Consider the following 22,826-nt stretch of genomic DNA (forward strand, 5'->3'; position numbering starts at 1 on the left):
GTGGAGAAGATCCATAGTCGTCGTCGTCGACCGAGTAGGTGCTGGCAGGACCTTGTGTGCCAGTCCAGGATGGCGGCGCCCAGGACCCGCACGTGGAGTCGGGGTCCCAGGTTGGCGGCGCCCAGGACCCGCACATGGGGTCGGGGCCCAAAGATGGCGGCGCCCAGGACCCGCACGTGGCGTCCGGGACCCAAGATGACGGCGCCCGCAGGACCCCCGTGGTTGCTGGGGGCGGGGTTAGCGGTGCCGGTGGGCCAATCGGAGGGGCTGAGAGCGGGGGCAGAGAGGCGCGCAGGCCGGATGCAGGGGCCCGGGGGCAGTGGGGGGGCGGGGAGATTGACGCGGTGCGCTGGAAGGGCCCGGAGGAGGAGATCCCCGGTCGCTGCGCGGCACAGCAGCGACCGATTTGGCCTGGCAGACCGTCGAAAAATGGCCCTTCTTCCCGCAGCTCTTACAGAGGGCGGAGCGGGCCGGGCAGCGCGGGCGGGGGTGTTTGGCAAGCCCACAGAAATAGCAACGGGGCCCCGCGGACTTGTCGGGGCGTCCCGCGGTGCAGGCCTGAGGGGAGGTCGGGAGCGGCGGATGGCGGTGGGGAAGCTTGCCAGGAGGCCCAGGGCGTTGGGGACATAGGCGCGGGCATTTAAGTCAGCGACCTCCAGGGAGGTGGAGAGAGTCCGTGCCTCAGTTAGGCTGAGGTCGTCTTTTTCCAGCAGCCGCTGGCGGATTGCGGCGGACTGCATCCCAGCCACGTAAGCATCTCTGATTAAAAGTTCCATGTGCTCAGTGGCTGAAACTTGGAGACAGGCGCAATTCCTCCCCAGGACAGCGAGGGCCCGGTAAAAATCATCTAAGGACTCACTGGGGAACTGTTATCTGGTAGCCAGCATTAGAAATTGTCCATTTAGTGTATCCATGGCCACATCATATTCCTTTTCTTCCTCTATCATCACGTAGCCCGCCATGCCCACGCTGGAATGGAGAATATGAAGCTTCTGTGCCATGGTGGGGGGGGGCTGCTTGCGGTTGCCAGATAGCTATCGAAACACGCTAGCCAATGCTTGAAGATTGCCGATGCGTTCGGAGTTTGCGGGCTGATGCGGAGGCAGTCGGGCTTGATCCGGAGCTCCATCTTCACATTTCTAGTATATTAAATTGATGTACCATCAATTGAACGCGAGACGAGTTGCTGAACAAAAGTATGGCTTTAATATACTAGATGTTAAGCCTTGCAGTCGATTACAGTAGAAGGACGACCGCCGGGAGTATTGGGTATTTATACCCCGCCCTGGAGGCGGGGTTAACTCAGTCTCTCGACCAATCGGAGAGCCGTCACATGACTGGTCTAACCAACCGGTCGAGAGGCACATGACCGACCAGGGCCAATGGTAAGCCGGTGTTCTGCACCAATGGCAGGCAGCTATGCTAATCATACCACCACAATTCCATTACTTTTCTTGGGACATTGCTATTTGTTTACATCCCAACAGTGACTACTCTATTAATTCATTAATTAACCTGAGAACATAAAAGGTGCTATATAAGTGCAAATCAATTACTTCAATCTAGGTGTGGGGGTGAGGTATTTCAGATTGCTTTTCTTCCTTGCGACTTGTCAAATTGTCATATTCAGCAGAAATCGGTTTTATATTGTCCAAATTCATTTTGTGCAGGACTTTGGCAGCTGCGAAAATAAAGGGGTTTTTACCCCTTCATTCTGAGCTGTGTTTGCACTTGCGTTCACAGTTTTAACAAATTAAGTTGTACAGGGCCCTGTTTCTGGTCAATAAGAATGCAGTCAATTTTTTGCTTTGCGTATGGTTTTGCAATTGACACTTCATTATCACTGCTGTAAGTGTCTGTCAATTTTCCATCCATCTAATATATGGACAGCGTAAGTATCACAGTGCCAACCATTGAAGCATTTTAAAAGCGGCCTGTTATTCGAAACATAAAACAGGTTTTTAAATCAATTCTTTTCTGGGTTGCAGCATTCTTTATATAGACTCCCGCTCACAGTATAATGATAGTCTTTCAAATGTGGAAAATCGGTTGTGCACTTTATCGGGGTCCTGGGAGTGATGAAACCTTTCTATAAGAAATACTAAAAAGTGCAGTAAATATAAAACCAGATTGAAGGCTGAGCTGCATATTTTTATGCTGTGTTTTAAATGCCTAAATAATTTATTTTGAATACTTTGTAAACTTATCAGATAAAAGGGAATAGTTCACTTGCCTCATTGGTACCTTTGTGTGTCGAACCTTGTATATTTCCAGCTCACATTTGTTGAAGGGAATACTTCTCTCCTGTCTGGCACTCTTTATCATCAGAAGTTGACAAAAAATGCAGTTCCAGTGGGTGGCACGGTCACGCAGTGGTTAGCACTGCTCCCTCACAGCATTGAGGACACACGTTCGATCACAGTCGTGGGGGGCATTGTCCGTGTGGAGTTTGAACATTCTCCCCGTGTTTGTGTGGGTCTCACTCCCACGACCCAAAGATGTGCAGGGTAGGTGAATTGGCCATGTTAAATTGCCCCTTAATCGAAAAAAGAGAATTGGGTACTTTAAATTAAAAAGAAATGTCGTTCCAGACCTAGATAAATGCTGCGCTTTTGCATCAATTGCATAACCATAGAAATAAACCGTTCAGCTCATCTTGTCTACCTTTGCTCAAGAAGCTCAAAGCTAATCCCACACCCTGCTCTCTCTCTCCTTAACAGCCCTTTAATCATGAATTCTAAATGTTCCCTGTCCCACCACTCTGTGTGGGTAAAGCATTCCATGCTGCAGCTACCCTGAGCATGATGATTTCTGTTTCAAACCTCTCTCCTCACTCGCATGGTGACAATTTTAAATTGCTGACCTCTCAGCATCCTCCTCAACCAGAGACCACAAAAGCTAGTTTTTAATACTCGTTTTTGGAAAATTAAACATGTCGAATAATGTGTAATTATTAGGTAGGCAAGGAATGAAAATGTATTCTGATCGTTGTTGAAATGGTCATTGAGAATACAACAGCATCAACATCAAAATTTATTTAGCTTTATATTAAACGTTGTATCATAGCTGGAACAATAATCCTCATAGAAGTAATCAAACAGTTCACTCGGTATAGTTTCATATCGTCAGGACTAAAAACCTTGTGGTGTTCTGCCAAAAACCTTTGTTTGGGTCAAGGGATTTGTGAGTTCATTCTGTTGGAATCTTAATTTTCTGTGTCAGGAGCAGCTCCCCTGCAGTTAGACCATTGATTGAAAAAAGATGCTTACTATGCACGGTGCAACAATTACATGTGGAAGTAGGGAACGTTAGCTCCACAAGATCGAAGCAGGAGTAAATGGTACATCGAGGCATTCTCTGCAGAGTGCGAAGGTGCTGGGTTTCCCAGACCATGTAAATGAGCACGCTGAAAGTCTTCTCAGCTGCTGCATGCTAGCAAGGTATTCAAAACAAATTGCATCATTGTAGACATGCTGATACGTTCTGTCCCATGTCAGGCACTTGATCGGGCAGGACACGGCACCAAAGGCAACGTGCAGTGTAGCATTACTGCTTGGCTGTCAGAAAGAACAGAGCAAAACTGCCCATTGCTAACAAGACAGCTGCCTGCTAGCCCCCCCGCCCCCACTCCAGGACGGCCCACGCAGACTCACCTTCCAGGTCCCACCGTGTGGGACCTGAGTAACCCATGCTGGCAGGATTTGGCCGAACTCGGCGGCCGCTCGGCCCGTCGGGGCCCGGAGAATCGCCCGGGGGGGTGGGGGGCTGACCGGCGCAGCAGCGATTCCGCGGCTGCCAAAAACTGGCAGTGTTGAGCAACACATGGCTATTCAATAAGACTCGCTTTGAATAAGGGGTCTGAGCGGAGAATGTGCAGCCCGTTTTTTACAATGCAGAGCTCTGCTTACCGGAACTCCCCATTGTAGCGAAAGAGTTTTTCAAATGGCATCCCAATCTCTGAGGCCCTGAAAAGAATACCTGATCTCCCGCCCCCCCATCCTGAACGCAACATGGGAGGGGCCCCGCCCCCTCCCCCAACGGTTGGCAACCCTGGCCCGATCGCATGCGCATAGAAAATGCTAGTTTGACACTGCCAACCTTGTACCATGGCAGTTCCCCTGCCAGTGCCACCTGGGCACCTTGGCAGTGCCAGGCTGGCACCCAGGTGGAACTGCCAGGGTGGCAGGCTGGCAGTGCCACTGTGCCAGGGCTGCACTGCCAGGGTTCCCAGGTGGCACCAGCAGTTCCAAGGCTGTCCAAAGGGCATGCAGCTGTGGGCCTCTGGTCTCCATGGAGTCCCCCCTCCGAGTGATATTCCGTCCGGTTCCCGTTTGTGGGGATCAGAGCCAAACAGCGCTCGCCCGAAGTCCCCAAGGTGAAGGGATTGAATCCCAAAGCCTCAGGTAATTTGGGAATCAACAAAATCTCAGGAGGCTTTGCACGCCAGGTAGATCCCGGGAGCTTGTCCGAATTACACCGGCCACGCTGCGCCGTGACGAGATGCTTTTCCGGTGCAGGATGGCCGGAGGATCATGCCCAAAATGTCTTTTGTCAGCAACACTCAAATGATTTAAAATTGTTTTGAACCAGTTTTTAGTTAGTTTGAATTGGTAAATAGTGGGGTAATGGACTTATGTAAAGGGCATGAGGACAGCCCAAATGCAGTCACAGACACCAAGGGCGGAGAGGCAGCACGGTGGCGCAGTGGTTAGCACTGCTGGCTTCACGGTGCCGAGGTCCCAGGTTCGATTCTGGCTCTGGGTCACTGTCCATGTGGAGTTTGCACATTTTCCCCGTGTTTGCGTGGGTTTCACCCCCACAACCCAAAAGATATGCAGGGTAGGTGGATTGCCGCTTAATTGGAAAAAATGAACTGGATGCTTTAAATTTATTTTTTTAAAAGGCCACCAAGGGCGGGATTCTCTATTCCGCAGCACCCGTTTTCTGGTGCGGAGCAGCCCCACCGGCAGTGGGATTCTCCGTTCCTTCAGCCAGCCAATGGGGTTTCCCATTGTGGGCATCCCCAGGAATCGGGAAATCCGCGGGCGCGAGTGCACTGCCACCGAAACAGAGGATCCCGCCGATGGAGAATCCAGCCCCCAATGTGTGAAAGGATTAGACTGACTCTGGTGGCCATGTGTGAAGTGGCTGTGCGCGGAAAAGGTTTTGGCTTGTGCCTTGTGTATCAGTCTGCTGATAATTTGATCGCTGGATAAAAGTACTATTTTTTTCAAAATGTTAATCATTCAGAGACAGATGGTGCTGCTGTCTAGATAGACAAGAAGGAAAAATTGTAAAATCATTTGTAATGTCAAAGAATACCCAGTGGATTTTTTTTTTTAAGTCTTTTTTTTTGCAGGAGAGATGTTCTTCAGTAGATAGAAATGAGTTAGATTCTTTGTCTCATTTCTTGTCATTTACTTTCCTCACGGCTCTGCTTTTGATAGGTCTGACAGATGTTACTTCACTTGAGTCTGGGGCTTAAATGTGTTTTTTTAAAGTCTTTCCCTGCTGAGAAAGCTCCCAGAATCTGGGGCTTTGTAATGAAAGGAAATTGTTCTCATTTTTGAGAAGTCTCAGCAAAAGCCACAAACGATTTGGTGATTAGCTGTCAGCCATATTGTGCCATAATTCTTTCCTTCCTGTCTGCCTTCTATACTGGATTTAAATATCGGAAACAAATGAATTGTTCTTTCAAATTCCTTTGTTGTTGAAAGGCAAAAATCTGTTTACAGCGAGGCTTCCTTTGTCTCACATCTGCGACCTCACGGCTGACGTTTCCCCAAGCAAGAAGCAACTGACTCAAAGGAAGGATAAGGAAAGCACATCAACAAATACCCGCTGGTTGTCTGGAGAATATAACCGTCTGTGATATTGGTTAAAATGTTATGGATGCCTGGCACCATTCTAACCTGCTTAATAGAAATGTTATGGGTCAAAATGGAAAGGAAGAGAATTGGTCAAGTTTGAGTATTTGCATCACGTATTTTTCCTGTGTGCAGTCTGTTGGACCACTTTGCAAACTGAAATGTGTGTTGACCTGCTGAATATCTTATTAATTTGTAGTGAGCCCCAGGTGAATTGTACAGAACATTTCTGTTACTGTCTTTCGACTTCCTGCTTTCCACTCATCTGCATACTGTGACTTTATGAACTCAAATCTTGGCTATAAATTGCCATTTATAAACTTAAGTGGATAATTGAACAGAAAAACACACAACAGTTACACGCTTACGTATCCATCCAATTCAATAGAAAAGTAAGTCACATCTGCTGTGCTAAACTGCAGAGTAAACTGAATGGGACATTAGATTCACTTTAATGAAATAGACTGGTTACTAACAGATAAGTGGCAATTTGAAGCTGACTTATACTTGAAGGATCTTTTTAGCTTAACTATCTCACTGTCGGGCAGCATGATGGCACAGTGGTTAGCATTGCTGCCTCACGGTGCCGAGGTCCCAGGTTCGATCCCAGCTCTGGGTCACTATCCGTGTGGAGTTTGCATATTCTCCTCGTGTTTGCATGGGTTTCGCGCCCAAAACCAAAAGATGTGCAGGCTAGGTGGATTGAACACGCTAAATTGCCCCTTAATTGGAAAAAATTAATTGGGTACCCTAAATTTAAAAAAGAAAAAATCTTGCTGTTGCTTTCAGATCGACAACTCAATTTTCACAACACACGTTGATAAAACACTTTAAAAAAGGATGAAAAGGAAATTTTTATTTATGGCACTTGCCTCAAAAAAAGCTCATGCTAATCAATTATTTGTAAACTAAGTCTGGAAAATGCTTGTATTGAATAGAATTGATCCTTTTTGTGGCTATTCTGCCCAACGAAATGCATATTGTGCAGGGGTTGTATCAAAGCAAACTGAGCAATTTTCTCTAAATGTATCTGGTTTTTCACCCTAAATGTACTATGTCAGAAAAAAACAACAAATATTATGGTACGTTGGAGAGAAAGTCACTTCATTTTATCTCATGTGTGTGTCCATTTTATGGTTTGCTCCAAGTTTTAAGAAAGGTGTAGCAGTCTTTACAACAACATTATCATTTTAAAAGTTATGCCTTTCATGACTGCTGTCACATGGGACACTCCCAAAGGGAACGGGCACTGTTTCTATCCAGTGAGGATTTTTGAGCTTTTTTCCAGTTTCTTCCCTCCTCTGCTGAAAGCTGTCTCTCCTGCTGTGGTATAGTTCCAGTACTTTGTCTGTGCAGGTATTCTTAATGTGTGAGTATCAGACTCACCCGACTGTAAAAGGACCCCATCTATACTGGCCCTGCTCTCAACTGATGTCAGGGCGGCATGGTAGCACACTGGTTAGCACTGTGGCTTCACAGCTCCAGAGTCCCAGGTTCAATTCCCGGCTTGGGTCCATGTCTGTGCGGAGTCTGCACGTTCTCCCCGTGCCTGTTTGGGTTTCTTCCGGGTGCTCTGGTTTCCTCTCACAAGACCCGAAAGGCGTGTTCGTTAGGTGAATTGGACATTCTGAATTCTCCCTCAGTATACCCTAACAGGTGTGATAGTGTGGGGTTCAGGGGATTTTCACAGTAACCTGATTGCAGTGTTAATGTAAGCCTACTTGTGACACTAATAAAGATTGTTTTTATTTTTTTTAAATAATTTTTATTCAAATTTTCAACAAATTTTAACACAACAAAGAAAAGCAGTAAACCCCCCCCCCCCCCCCCCCCCCGCCCCCGCCCAAATACAACCGAACGTTCTCCAACCTCCTCACATTCGTCACCACACTCGCCACCGGAACATCATACAACAGCCTCACCCACCTAATAAATTCCTCACCAAACCCGAACCTCCTCAAAACCTCCCACAGGTATCTCCACTCCACCCTGTCAAAGGCCTTTTCCGCATCCATCGACGCCACTATCTCCACCTCCCCGTCCACCGCCGGCATCATTATGACATTGAGAAGCTGCCGCACATTAACATTCAACTGCCTCCTGTTCACAAAACCTGTTTGGTCCTCGTGAATAACCTGCGGCACCACATCCTCCACCCTCCTGGCCAGTATCTTGGCCAGCAGTTTCATGTCCACATTGAGGACCGAAATCGGCCTGTATAACCCACACTGGAGGGGGTCCTTATCTCGCTTCAAAATCAATGAAATTAACGCCCTGGACATCGTCGGGGGCAAAGCCCCCCCCCCCCCTTTGCCTCATTCAATGTCCTCACTAGCAGCGGGCCCAGCAGGTCTGAAAACTTCTTATAAAATTCCACCGGGAACCCATCGGGCCCCGGTGCCTTCCCTGACTGCATGCTCCCCATCGCATTGACCAGCTCCTCCAGCTCAACTGGCGCCCCAGACCCTCCACCTGCTCCTCCCCTACTCTCGGGAACTCCAGCTTGCCCAAAAAGCGGTCCATTCCTCCCTCCTCCCCATGGGGGCACTGACCGGTATAACTCCTCATAGAAGGTCCTAAACACTCCGTTAATGCCCCTTGCACTCCGCACCAGACACCCTCCTCCATCCCTAACTCCCCCTAACTCCCTCGCCACCTCCCGCTTCCGGAGCTGGTGGGCCAGCATCCGACTCGCCTTCTCCCCGTATTCGTATACCGCCCCTTGCGCCCTCCTCCACTGCGCCTCCACTTTCCTGGTGGTCAATATATCAAACTCTGCTTGGAGACTACGATGTTCCTCAAAAGCCCTTCTTCCGGGACCTCCACGTACCTCCTGTCCACCCTCACCATTTCTTCCACCAACCTCTCCCTCTCCCTTTTCTCCCCCCTCTCCCTATTTGCCCTAATGGAAATCAGCACCCCCTGCCGGAGGTGATGAGGATTCTTGGGGAGTTCGGGGACTTCTCTATTTCCCCACAATAGCGGGTTGTGTGCCCGGCATAACATGAGTGGAGAATCTCTCCCCTGATGCTTAGAGTTGAATAGTTTGCAGGTGCAACTCATGTAATCAATTGACATTTCTGTTTGTGTTCACTTGTTGAGCAAGTTATTGAGAGATGGGGAAATAATGGCTGGAAAGTTCCTTACGGCAGCTCCTATTCCTGCAAAGTTGTGCCTGCGAAGTAGCCTTTGCATTTGTTTCGACATGACGGGAGTGTAGGACCCCCGGGTGTATGACGACTGTTTTCTCCTCTATCAACCATGTTGCAAGGAGGTGAACAAGTCATCTGAAAATGTACTCAGGAAAGGCTGATGATGGGGCATTCAGAGCAAGGCCGACATCCACAAATCAACTGCCCTGTTATTGCATCTTCTTTTTAAAACAACAGCAACTTGAGAGTTACGTTTACATTGTTAGCTGTTGCCTGAGGGAAACATGATTACAGTCACTTCTAATGAACACCACAAGGGCCGATGAGTAATCAGGATTCAGTGTTTACACCACAGGGGTAATGTGCTTCAGAGCCTCTATTAACATAAATTGAGACATGTACATGTAATGAGTGCAGCTTTAATTGTATTTTTAACCATTTAACATAGCAGCCATATTGCACAGAGAAACTTCCCACAAACGATCGGGAGATGCAAGAATTTCTAGATGGGTTGGAGTACCCGAGGTTAGGGGAAGGGGACAGGGCTGCATTAGAAGGAGCGATAGTGGAGCAGGTGATAAAAGATGCGATTGAGAGGATGCAGTCGAGGAAGGTGGCAGGGCCGGATGGATTTCCAGTGGAATATTATAAAAAAATTAAAGGATAAGCTGGCATCCCTGATGGTGGGGACGTTTGAAGAGGCGGTAGGGAAGGGGGTGTTGCCACAAACCTTGGGGCAGGCATCGATTTCCCTGTTGCGTAAAAAAGATAAGGATCTGACGGAGTGTGGGTCGTATAGGCCCATAACACTTTTAAACGTGGACGCAAAAGTATTGGCGAAGGTACTGGCGGGTAGGCTGGAGGAGTGCCTCCCGAAGGTGATAGGTGAAGATCACATGGCTTTGTGAGAGGGAGGCAGCTCTTTTCAAACGTTGGAAGGATATTGAGCTACTTTATGGCACCGGCAGAGGGGAAGGAAACAGATGTGGTTGTGGCATCAGACGCTGAGAAGGCGTTTGACCGGGTAGAGTGGGGGCATTTGATGGCAGTTCTGGAGCAGTTTGGGATTGGACCAAGATTTGTGGACTGGGTAAAGCTACTATATGAGGAGTCGAGGGCGAGTCTCCGCACAAACAATATAAGCTCGAGATACTTTTCACTCCACCGTGGGACTAGGCAGGGATGTCCTATGTCCCCCCCCTGCTGTTTGCACTAGCGATTGAGCCGTTGGCCATTGCATTAAGACATTCGGGGGTATGGATAGGAATAGTGCGGGGGGGGGGAGGGGGGGGGTTGGGGACTGAGCATGGGGTGCCCTTATATGCCAATGACTTGCTGTTATACATCAAGTGTGTCAATCGGGGGAATACTGGAGCTGCTTCGGGTGTTTGGGTCTTTCACTGGGTACAAACTAAATCGAGACAAGAGTGAGTATTTTGTGGTGTCTCGGCCGGCAGTGGGGACAGGGGTGGGGGGGCTGCCAATCCGTAGGGCAGGGACTCACTTTAGATACCTGGGGGTGCAGGTTACCTGGGAGTGGGGGGTGGCTCCGCAGGTACAACATCTCTAGTTTGCTGGGGAGAGTGAAAGCTGATCTGGCAAGGTGGGATGGTCTCCCTTTGTCACTGGCGGGTCGGGTACAGGCGATTAAAATTAACGTGTTGCTGCGATTTCTGTTTATTTTCCAGTGCCTGCTGATTTTCCTGCCAAAAGCAATTTTTAGAGAGATTGTAGGAAGGATTACCTCGTTCCTATGGGGAGGGAAGGTGGCCAGAGTTAGAAAGGTGCTGCTACAGAGGGGAAGGCAGGCAGCGGGTGTGGGTCTTCCGAACCTGATGTATCACTACTGGGCGGCGAATGTAGAGAAGGTGCGGAGCTGGGTCAGAGTGGTTGATTCCCAGTGGGTCAGAATGGAGGAGAGTTTGTGCAGGGGGTCGGGATTGAAAGCACTAGCAACAGCGCCAACTCCCGATGGCCCCGGGACAATACTCAGGGAGTCCGGTAATAATAGCTTCATTGAAAATCTGGAGGCAGTTTCGCCAACACTTCGGGTTGGGGGCTGCGTCAAGGGAAATGTCGATTCGGGGGAACCACAGATTTGAGCCAGGGAAGTGGGATGGAAATTTTTGGAAGTGGGAGGGGAAGGGGATTAAGACACTGAACATTTGTTTCTTGGGGGTCGGTTTGCAGGATTGAAGTAAGCAAAGTATGGGCTGGAGCAGGGGGAAATGTTTCGAAAAATGCAGGTTCGAGATTTTGCTAGGAAGGAGATACAGAGCTTCCCGGTGGAAGAGATGCTGACGACAGGGGGACTGGAGAAGGGGGTAGTGTCAGCGGTTTCTGGAGCTATTTTGGAAGAGGAGAAGGCACCACTGGAAAGGATCAAAGCAGTGGGAGGAAGAGTTGGGAGAGGGTATGGAGGAGGGGTTCTGGTGTGAGGTGCTTCGGAGAGTGAACGCCTCCACCTCGTGCTCGAGGTTGGGGCTGATACAGCTGACGGTGATATACAGAGCACACCTCACAATGGCGAGGATGAGCCAGCTCTTTGAAGGGGTAGAAGATGTGTGTGAACATTGTGGGGGGGCCCCCGCAAATTACGTTCATATGTTTTGGTCCTGTCCAAAGCTGGAGGATTACTGGAAGGAGGTTTTTTGGGGTAATCTCTAAAGTGGTGCACGTGAAACTGGACCCGGGCCCCCGGGAGGCCATATTCGGAGTGTCGGGAGGCAGATGTTGTAGCCTTCGCCTCATTGATCTGCCAAAGGCGGATCCTGCTGGGATGGAGAGCAGCCTCTCCACCCTGTGCCCTGGCGTGGCAGGGAGGCCTGTTGGAATTCTTGACTCTTGAGAAGGTGAAGTTTGAACTGAGGGGAAGGATGGAGGGGTTCTACAATTCATGGGCATTATTCATTATGCACTTTCAAGAACTGGGTAACATTGAACATTAGTTGGGGGAGTGGTTGGGAGGGTTGGGGGGAGGTTGTGTGTGTTAATGGTGACTATGGGTGATTCCTGATTCCTTTTTGTCATTTGTTTACGTGAACATGCGGGCTGATGTTTGGGGCTTGGTGGGAGGATGGGATTGTTGTTATTGATATGGGGATTGACATTCGTTACTGATTATTGTTTATTGTTGGGTGTAGATTTGGGAGAAAATATGAAAAAGCAGGAGAATAAAAATATTTTAAAAAAAGAAACGTCCCACAAACAGACAGTGGAATTATGACCAGACCGCGGGCTGGATTCTTCCGTCCCGCCCGCTGCAAGAATGCCAAGGCGAGACGCGGATAATGGAGAAAGTCCATTGACCTCGGGCAGGATTGTCCGGTCGCCAGGGGGCCGAAGAATCTCACCAAATCTGTTTTAATGTCGTTGATGGAGAAACAAATATTGAGCAGAGCATTGAGGAAATCTCCCCAGTTCATCAAAAAAGGGGCATGGGATTTTTTTTTACGGCCACATGAGAGGTCAGACAGGCTTTGGTTTAACACCTCATTCGAAGGCGCCTCCAACAATGCAGCACTCCGTCCGTACTCCATTAGATTTTGTGCTCAAGTGAGATTTGCACCCACAACGTTCTGACTCAGTGGTAACCACTGTGGCACAAGTGCCACCACTAAATCATGGCTGACGTGTATTTTCCACCCACTGACAGTGTTATATTTTCTGGAATACCTTTTTGCATGTCTACAATTCTGCTGTTGGGGTGGCTCAGTTATAGTAATGTAAATACAGGATGTCTTTGTTCTGTGATCCAAACTATAGAAGTGGAAAAAATATCTGAAGATTACCATCCTGGTCACCTGCTCCTGGCTGTTGCCCAATGACACTGTGGTAACTGGGCATAGAAATGCCTTCAGTGGAGAATTATTTTCCAATGTCATTCATGAAGGAACCAAAGGATTAAAACAGTGCATTAAAGGACATAGAACACCCAACAGTAAGAATGACAATGGTGTGGCAGATGTATTTTATTCCTCTCACCAAATCTCTCATCTTCTGAATTCTTTGAGTTTCGCTGGAGTAAATTCTAAGGCTGATTCCATGGACACTGCCCAATCCCTGGCACCTTGTGTGTGGCGTCTGGAATCTGGTGCAAGTGGTGAGCTTTCAGAGGCCGAGAGAGATTTTGATTGCTGGGCTTCACTTCCATGTTGGTGTCCATGGAAGAGTATTCTGGGTGTCAGGAGGCCACTCCAGAGGCTCGAGGGAACGGACCTCATCACTATGACACAATCTGGTGAGAGCCACACAGTTGCTGATGCACATCACGTGGAGACAGGAACACCCAAGGCATACAGCATTTGGAGGTCCACTGGACCTCAGGACTCAGCTGAGTCCCAGTCAGGTGCCGAGCCTCTGGACAGGGTTCAACCTGAGCTGATGCAGATGATAGGCAAGGTCCGTGACATTCAGGAGGGGATGTCAGCGACATTCCAGTGACTGCATAGCCGATTGGAGGAGTCGCAAAGGCTTCGGGTGCAGGAGATGGTGCCGACAATGCATGGCAGTGAGGCCAATAATGCTAGGGTGGCGACCGCGGTGGAAAACCTGGAACATGACATCCGCCTCTTATGTGGTGGTGCCCAAGGCATGGCTTAGTCTGTGACGACCATGACTGAGGGCCTCGATATCATGCCCCAGTCACTGAGGGACATATCCCAAACACAGGTGGGCATTGCTGAGGCACTGTCCCAGTCACTGAGGAGCATCACTGAGGGCATCGCCAACATGGTGCAGACCATGGGAGCCTTCAGGACTGGCAGTGACAGATGACTCAGAGGCCTCTGGTGCTCACTCCAGATGCCTCCCATCCCATGGAGTCCCCCAGGGCCCAACGGACACCGTCAGAGAGGAGGAAGCGCTGGATGCCAACCTGGGGTGTGCCACCGAGGAGGCGACAGTGGCCACCAGTTCTTCTGATTCCCCCCTCCTGACACTGGTGCATATTAAGGGCAGTGGGCAGAACAAGGTGGCACAGCGATGCCTGTGACACCGGTAAGCTGATGCTCCTAGAGTTCAGGCGCACTGCAGGCATCAAAGTTTGCTTGACGTCCTCTGAGACATGGCATGTGTGCTCTCGAGGAGGCACTTGAGAGTTGAGAAGTGCTACCGCAACTAACAAGGCTAATTCCTCATTTGCCTTCAGCTGTGAAGCTAGAGGCTGCTCACAGTCAAGAGGGTGAAATTGACTTCCAGGAAAGAAGCAGAATCAGGGCTCTATCCTGGAAGTGTTTGGTAGGACAGACACTGCAGCTGTGGTGGGCCCTGTATGGGTCTCCATATTTAAAGGTAGCTTGAGGGCGTCACAGACTCAAAACTCCTCACATCTCTGGCCCAGGGGCATATGCCAACCTAGAACGCTTCTGCTCCCTGACAACCCCCAACCGTCCCAGGAGGCTGCTGCATTCATCTTCAATCTTTCTAATGAGATTGAAATGAATGTAAAAGGGTGTTAATGACATTCTCACATTTTCGAAACTCACGATCGGGAGATAGCCGGGCGAATTGCAAGCTGGTTCACGCCCGGCACTAATCTCAATTTTGGCCTTTCCCGTTATTTACCCGGTGCACCCAGATCAGTGCCGGGTGCAGCACGGCAATTAAATCGCGTCCTTAAAAATCCTGATTTGCACGACAACTAGGCTTTTTGGGAGCCTGACGTGCAATTAAAGCATCATAAAAGCTTGGGCTGATGGATTTTTGTTTAAATTACAAGGGTTCCCTGAGGAGTAGATAGTTGGAGACATTAGGTGGGATTCTCCATCTTGTTAGACCATTTTCTGTTGTTGGAGGGAAGAAAAACCTCAAAGTCTGTTCTCGACCGCGTGGTGTTGGTAAAACTTTGTTTAATTCGGAAAAACTGTGTGCACACAGGAGAGATAGATTCCGCAATTATCCTGTAGCTTGCAAAAGTCAGCTCTGCCTGTCCTCAGAATTACACGCATATATATTTAAAGTTCTTCGGAGTCACAGGCAGGTATTGACGTCAGTGAATCATTCGGAACAATACAAAGTGATCAGTATGCATATTTTCTGGACCCCGTAATGGGAAAAAGATTAAAGAATACAATGATTCCTTACAATCTCATGGGTTTGTACTTAACATATTTAACTTCTAGAAGAGGTGCAAATGTGTTGGACAATTGATCCCTTAGACTTACTGGGGCCTCCTGTGTTTCCCTTTTCATAGTCAAATGCTCTGTGAGATGATTCAATCATTTCCAATGTGGGTGACTTTAACCCCTTGCTTGCTGGTTTTCCCTTGGTATATGTTTAACCCCTTGCCTGCTGGTTTGCCCTCTACCTGTGGCTATTACAATACTTTGAGACTTTATTATACCAATCCTGACACACATAGCAATTTCTTCCGCTAACACTGTGTTAGTAATAAAGTTTGTTTTAATATACAAAATCCTTATTTTGTGTTAAATCATTCCTGGAACAGGGCATCCTTTCCTCACAGTCTTACAAAATTCAAATAAAACATTGGAGTTTCTGTCCAGTATCCTGGCCATTGTTGGGGTCTGGTCCGGGATCGTAATACTCGGTAATGCAGATTAACTTTCCTGATCTGTCCTTCAGGTTGGTGAGTTTTGTTTAGGTACGCAGAAAGAACTTTCTTTTTACCCTACTCTTGATCTATTGTAGCTGGTGATTGGCACTTGCTGAGTAGGAGGAGTTGGAGGGGAGCGTAGACATATACATTCAGACTTCAGCTCTTTGGTTTGCTGTCCTTTCACTCAAACTGACCACGGGTCACTCCTCCCCCGAGGGAGGGCTCACTCATCCCCTTGGAAGCTGATGTGGTTCAAATGATGGACAAGTTACTTTCACTTTGGTTCATAAGGCAATGGTATTCAATTTATCCATTTCCTTGCTCAATTCTTTCACTTAGCCTATATTCAATGCAAGACTCTCATATTTAGTGCTTTCTAGTTGGCAACTGTCAGCTTTGTAGGAGTTTCAGTTGATGCAGATGCAGAAAATTGCTGTGTCAAAGCATTACACCTCAAAATAACAGGATGACTTTTCATTCCTGTTGCCTTTACTTGATATCTACTGTTCAAAACGCATTGATAGATAATGTGTTAGTGCAAAGGTTGTGTGCTTCACAAAATTGGAGGACAAACTCTCTGGTGTGATAAGCTTGGTTTAATCACTGTATCCTGAAATTGTGACTTGATGTGAGGGTATCCTATTGCATTGGCACGCCTATTCTGTTTAATGCCCAGTTTAACTGTGCTTGGCTTAATCAGCTTGGTTTAAAATATTTCTAGTGTACTTTTGCATTCGCTTCAGAAAATTCAATTAGTTGGAGGAGAAAACAGGAAAATTGAACCTCATAAAACAAAGCCCAAAGAGGAACCTAACTTTAACACAAGTGTGAAAAATCAGATGACTTCCTCCTGTGTTAGAATCTCTGGACTTGATTCTTCATCCCAGGACACCCTGAATGTGTTCCCAGGTGGGACGGAGAATTGGGCGGAGGGCGCTGACCCAAACACCATGCACCAACATGCTGGCGGTGTGAATAAGTTCCACGCCAAATGCCAGCAGGAACATGTAAACATGTGTAAATGGATCACTTGTGGCCTCTACAATCGCGGTCCACCACGTCAGGGTCACGATGGGAGAGACCATCCGAGCCCATTCGAGGTCTAACCCTCCCACCACCCCCCCTCCCCCCCACGCCGGTCCTGACCTCCATGCCTGCCCTGCAAAGCAGCCCTCAAGCCGCGGATTGCCTGGATGACCCCCCCCCCCCCCACCCGACCTGACCTTCCTCCGCTAAACCCCTACCCCCCCCCCCCCCCGAGCCCTGTAATAGGGTGACACCCCCAGAGACCCCTGTGATAGGCTGACCAACACAGCTGGGAATTGTCCTGTCTCATAAAAATTCAGACCCATGTTTTTAATACAGGAAACCCACGCAGACACGGGTAGAACATGCAGACTCCGCGCAGACAGTGACCCAAGCCGGGAATCAAACCCGGGACCCTGGTGCTGTGGAAGCTGCAGTGAATCCACTGTGCTACAATGCCACCTCATTTTGGCATTCGATCTATTTTTAGTTAAGTAATAACTAACAAGTTACACAAGTAACATCTGCAGATGCGCATTACCAAGGTTAGGGTCATGTGCTTGTCCTGTGTCAGATAGACCATTCCTTATTCTCCACTATAGACAATGTATGTTGTGGATATTTAAGTATATGTTATGTCAATGTCCAAACCATTCACATAAAGAAATTCTGAAACTAGATGTATATCACCATATGACTATTGCCGGAGATACTTTGAGGCTGCAGAGTTTCTGCAAGCTGAATGTGTCTTATTGGATTTTTTTTCAATCAGACCTTAAAAATTTACCATGGAGAAAATGGATTGGAAGGGCTGATAGAAATATTTACAGTGAGTTAATTAACTTGGCTGTGAAATCTAATGTACCACTGTCTTTATCCTCCTGCCCTCTCTGGGACTGGGATTTGTAAATCAATTGGAAGTCATTAGGAAATACCAACAACTAAGAATATTCTGCTTGAAACTGATTATTTGAAGGTATGTCCATGTACAGTAACACACTTGGTAACAACAGAGATCTATCATTGCCATAGGGAAAACAGTAAACACCAGCTGGTTTGTGTTTGGATCTGATTCGTGATTTCAGAAAGATTTTTAAACAGTACAAAAGATGCAGAGGAGCCGGATAACTAAACAGCTGCCAGTCACAATGACGAGCAGTATGAATGTGAAAGGCAGATTTCTCCAAGGGAAAGACTGAGAGGGGCATGCACTTTGTCTGAGATCTGTATAAACTTTCAAATCCATGATCTGGGAGTGACTAGAAGTGACAAGCCAATGCACAGACAGCCGGTGGGTGCTTTAAAAGCATTTGGTGCACTGTTCGTACATGTTTCATTCAGAACCCTAAACGCCATCATCTTTTAATCATTCTATTGAATGCAACAGCTTTCCGTGAGAATGAAGATACAATCTTAGCCCTGTGGTGAGTAAATGTCTTTGCTGCATTCTCCATCCTTTCATCATTTGTACGTCATTTCTTGGATTCACCAACGAAACCTAAAATCCCCACGGTGATTTTCTGCATTTCTAAAGATTTTGCTTTTACATTATTCAGTATTAACTAGCAGTTTCTTTTTATTTAAGATTGTGAAGTATTGATGTGGGATTAGATATTAACAAACTAGCAATCAGATTCACAAATCCACCACAACAAGTTGAGAAAAGGATTGCTGTCATAATATACACCAGTATATCATGGTACAGACACACGCTAGGACCAATGAACATGCACAAACACTGCAGCCAATCACCAGTTAGAACACACGTACTATAAAGACAGAGGGCATCACTTTTCCCACTCATTCTGGATGCTGCCTCTCAGAAGCACAAGAGCTCATCAAGTACAGTATATACTCACACCACGTGCTGAGAGATTCAACTGATTTGGACAGGCACAGGTCTCTAGTTAAACTAGCATCGTGTAAACCCACAGTTATAGTATGTCTAGTATTTTATAAGAGTTAATAAAATAGTGTTGAACCTTCTTCAGTGTTGGTGGCATATGTCTGCAGTGTCCACAAGTGCCCAACACTTCAATTGCGAGCTGGGAACCTGGCCTGGGCAGAGGCACAAAAATGAAATGAAAATCGCTTATTGTCACAAGTAGGCTTCAAATGAAGTTCCTGTGAAAAGCCCCTTGGCTTTGCAATGGCTTGGCTTGGCTTGGCAATGATAAAATGGCTGGTATCGGATCAAATTCCACTATTATACACAATGACCGATATTTACTTTCACTGACCTCAATGGAACCGTATCAGGAGTTGTGTGTTATGCGCAGCTGAACTGATAAACACCCCTCCCCCCCTGTTTTGCGCCACTGTCTGAGACAAATTTACACCCCTTTATTACTTAATTGTCTTTGGGATCACACAAGAAAACCCAGTCATTTTACAGAAGACTGATGCATTTCTTACTTCTTGCTGACCAACCCCTGAGTTGGCCATTCACATTACAGAATCCTCCGATGTACCAATGGCTTCCTGTCACCTTGTCAGTGACTGTGCCAATGTTTTGTTGGTAAATATTTCAGCATTGTGCTCTGATCCTCAGTTGACAGGTTAATTCTATATCGTCTATCTTTCTCTAATTGGTTTATCAACAGTGTATTCTTGGAGAGGAAGTATGTATGACATTAATACTAACGATTGTCCATTCTTTATGGCAAGCTTCCTTGCATAATAAAATTGATTTATAAGCCCTTTTTTATTCAAACATTTGTGAAATTATAGTAGGAAGTGTGTTCTGTGCATGATTGGGGTCATGTGTCTGGTTCTTGTCAAACTCACAGTATATCATTCTGACCCTCAATGTCTGAATTATAATTGGACTGATAGATAATAATACAAACTTGACGGGACTGACCAAGGATTGTGATGTAGACTTGGTTGGTGGTTGTGAATGCAGAGATATCTACCCCGGATTGTAACACAAAACAGATTTGTTTGTGGGATAATCTCATTTTCAAGCAACATCAAAATGGATAAAATGGAGTGAATCTTTAAGGAAGGATTGCTTAACTTGCCAAGAACTTAGGCACTTAGTGATCTCAAGAGATCAATGATCTCAGTGGTAATAACTTCTCAGGCCTTGAAGCAGACCAGAGCAGAACATTTCCTCAATCTTTTGTTGGCCACCTCTGCCCCTTCACACACCAATTTGTTATACCCATTTCAGGCATTTTTAGTGTTATTTTTGTGTTCTTCATGAGCCGTGATGCCAGTTTTTTAGTAAAAGCCTGATAGGGAATATTATTTTTCTCACCATTTTATGTGCTGGCTCAGTGTAACTTTATATTGTTTACTGTGATACAGAACAAGGCCAGCAGTGCGGGTTCAATTCCTGGACCAGCTGAGAATTCTGAATTCTCCCTCTGTGTACCCGAACATGCGCCAGAATGTGGCGACGAGGGGCTTTTCACAGTAACTTCATTGCAGTGTTAGTGTAAGCCTAATTGTGACAATAAAGATTATTTATTTATTTAGACAAATCCAAGGAATGGGTGAGTTGCCTTGTGAGGAAAGGTTGGAGAGGTTAGGTTTGTATCCACTAGAGTTTGGAACAGTAAGAGGCAACTCGATTGAAATGTTTAAGACCCTGAGTGATTTCGACAGGGTGGATGTGGAGAGCATGTTTCCTCCTGTCGGAGAATTTCGAACTAGGGGGTCACTGTTTAAAAGTAAGGCGTCACTCATTTAAGACAGAGATGAGGAGAATTTGTTTCTCTCAAAGGGTTGTGAGTCTCTGGAACTCTTCTTCAAAAGGCAGTGGAAACAAAGTCTTTGATTTTTTTAAGGCAGAGCTAGAGAGATTCTTGATTAACAAGGGGCTGGTAGGCAGGAAATTGGGGTTGAAGTTGCAGTCAGCTCAGCTATGATCTTATTGAATGGCAGAGCAGGCTCGAGGGGCCGAATGGCCTATTTCTGCTCCTAATTTGTATGGTCGAACGTGCGGATATACGCTGAGATGAAGAACAGAACAAATAAGATGCACTTGGGATCATTCAGTCTCTTCGGATCACTTTTATTCCTCCATCCTTGCAATGCCCCTTTTAACAGAAAAATAATTGTAATGGTGAAAAGCTTCTAGAAAAATGAGATTGAATTCTCTCCTACTAGTTTAGATTAAGATTTGGATGCATAAGAACAAGAAAACGATCTATCTACTGCCTTACACAACTCCCACAAATCTCTCCATGAAAGGTTAAAACACTGAAATGCATGAGACTGGAGTAGTGGCAATGTCGTTGGCTTAGTGAACCAGAGGCCTAGGCTTGAGGACATGGGTTCAAATCCCAGCATGGCAGCCGGTGGAATTTAAATTCACTTAGTAAAGTCAATTGATTAATAAAAATCTGGAACTGAAAGCTAACCCTCAAACTATCATCAGTTGTTGAAAAAACATTGCTGGTTCACTCATGCCCTATACGGAGGGAAATCTGCCACCTTCATCAGGTCTGGACTACATGTGAATCCAGATCCCCTGCAATGGCCCAGCAAGTCATTTAACTCAAGTGTAATTAAGGATTGGCAGCAAATGCTGACCTTGCCATTGATACCCACATCTTATGAACAAACCAAAAGAAGTTCAACTAAACCCATGGTAAACACAGGTTATGTCCCTTGGCCACCAGCTTTACCAAAAGACCTGGGCAATGAAAGCTAACGATTGAATAAAAATGTCAAAACATCTTATTTGTACATATTTGTTTTTCTTTCTCTCTCGCCACTTACTGATTTTACTGATGTGATAATTATCTAGCTTTGTTGAAATGCCATTGTACGACAACTAACAATGCACTAATTTGAAAATGTGAGATAATTTCCTGAGTACATGAGTAATTCAAACATGATTTAAATCAAAGTCATTTATAATCACTCGACTGCATTTTTTCCCCCTCCTCCTGACAGATGTGAATGAATGTGTCACAGAAAATGGAGGATGCCAAGATCAATGTTGCAATACCATCGGCAGTTATTATTGCAAATGCCCAACAGGACAGAAATTGGCGACTAATGGGAAATTTTGTCAAGGTAAGTTGTCAAAGTCATGATGTAATGGCAAAGAATGGGGAGGGGATTGTAATAATTCACTGACATCAACTCCAACATCTTGAACGCACCTTGTAACAATACTTAGGAAGAATTTCAAAATGTAAGTTTCTACAGAAATTACATTCATCTGGTGATTCTGTGATGTGGGCATAATATTAATGAAAACCCGCTCATCCCTGTCTACTATTCAGATATTTGTGTGTTATTAATCTTCCTCAAAACGTATCCACGGATTGATATATTAACCCTATCATTGGAGTCAATATTCATCCATCCCACTGCCAGCACACTATGGGCGCAATCTAACCGAATTGCAACAGAGTTCGTGTTGAGCCCGTTTAGCCAGGTGTTTACCACTCAGTGCCAAGAACAACCATGCTATCGAATGGGACTCTGTTGAAATCTGGGGCCTCAACCTCGAACGCCTGTCAAGGCCGCACTTGGTCCCATTTCCTGCACTGAGGAGTTCTGCAGAACTTCTCGGTGGAGGAAGAGATTGAGAAGCCATTTTTAAATGACATCTTGATCTCTCTCACCCCCCGGCATAACCCCCTAAAGTCCAACACCTATAAAAGGGTCCTTGGGGGAGGGTCCCCTGCAACCAACCTCACCCACCTGGTTTAGCTCACAAGGCTAAATCGCTGGCTTATAAAGCAGACCAAGCAGGCCAGCAGCACGGTTCGATTCCCGTACCAGCCTCCCCGGACAGGCGCCGGAATGTGGCGACTAGGGGCTTTTCACAGTAACTTCATTTGAAGGATACTCGTGACAATAAGCGATTTACATTTTACATTTACATTACATTACATGGGCAGGGCAGCCCCGGGCCTGATCCCCGGCACAGGTAGCATGTCAGCCTGGCACTGCCAAGGTACTCAGGTGGCACCAGCAGTGCCAGGGTGCCACCCTTCCAGGAGGCAAACAACCCGGGGGCCTCCGATCGCCTGGGAGACTTCCCCAGGTGCAGTTATGCCTGGTTTCCGTTTGTGGGACCAGTACTGAACGGCGCTCTCCTAAGGTCTCTGAGACGAAGACATTATATCCCAAAGCCTTGGGTAGATCAGGCAAGCAGCACATTAGAGTGAGACTAGCTACATGTGTATTTGCCAAGTACTGCCTGCCCACAATGGGCGGGATCAAGATGCAACGTCACACGAGATCCCGTTAGAT

The 22,826-nt window shown here is 46.8% G+C and overlaps 1 protein-coding gene across 1 annotated transcript in view; it reads left to right on the plus strand.

Moving 5' to 3' along the window:
* Nucleotides 1-22,826, plus strand: part of megf6 (multiple EGF like domains 6) — a 357,029-nt gene that overhangs the window by 216,537 nt on the left and 117,666 nt on the right. The window contains exon 5 of the mRNA XM_038816779.1: nt 21,513-21,635. Within this exon, the coding sequence (XP_038672707.1) occupies nt 21,513-21,635 (123 nt within the window). The remainder of the gene's footprint in view (nt 1-21,512; nt 21,636-22,826) is intronic.

Source organism: Scyliorhinus canicula, chromosome 13 (assembly GCF_902713615.1).
Source record: "Scyliorhinus canicula chromosome 13, sScyCan1.1, whole genome shotgun sequence".
Classification (NCBI taxonomy): domain Eukaryota; kingdom Metazoa; phylum Chordata; class Chondrichthyes; order Carcharhiniformes; family Scyliorhinidae; genus Scyliorhinus; species Scyliorhinus canicula.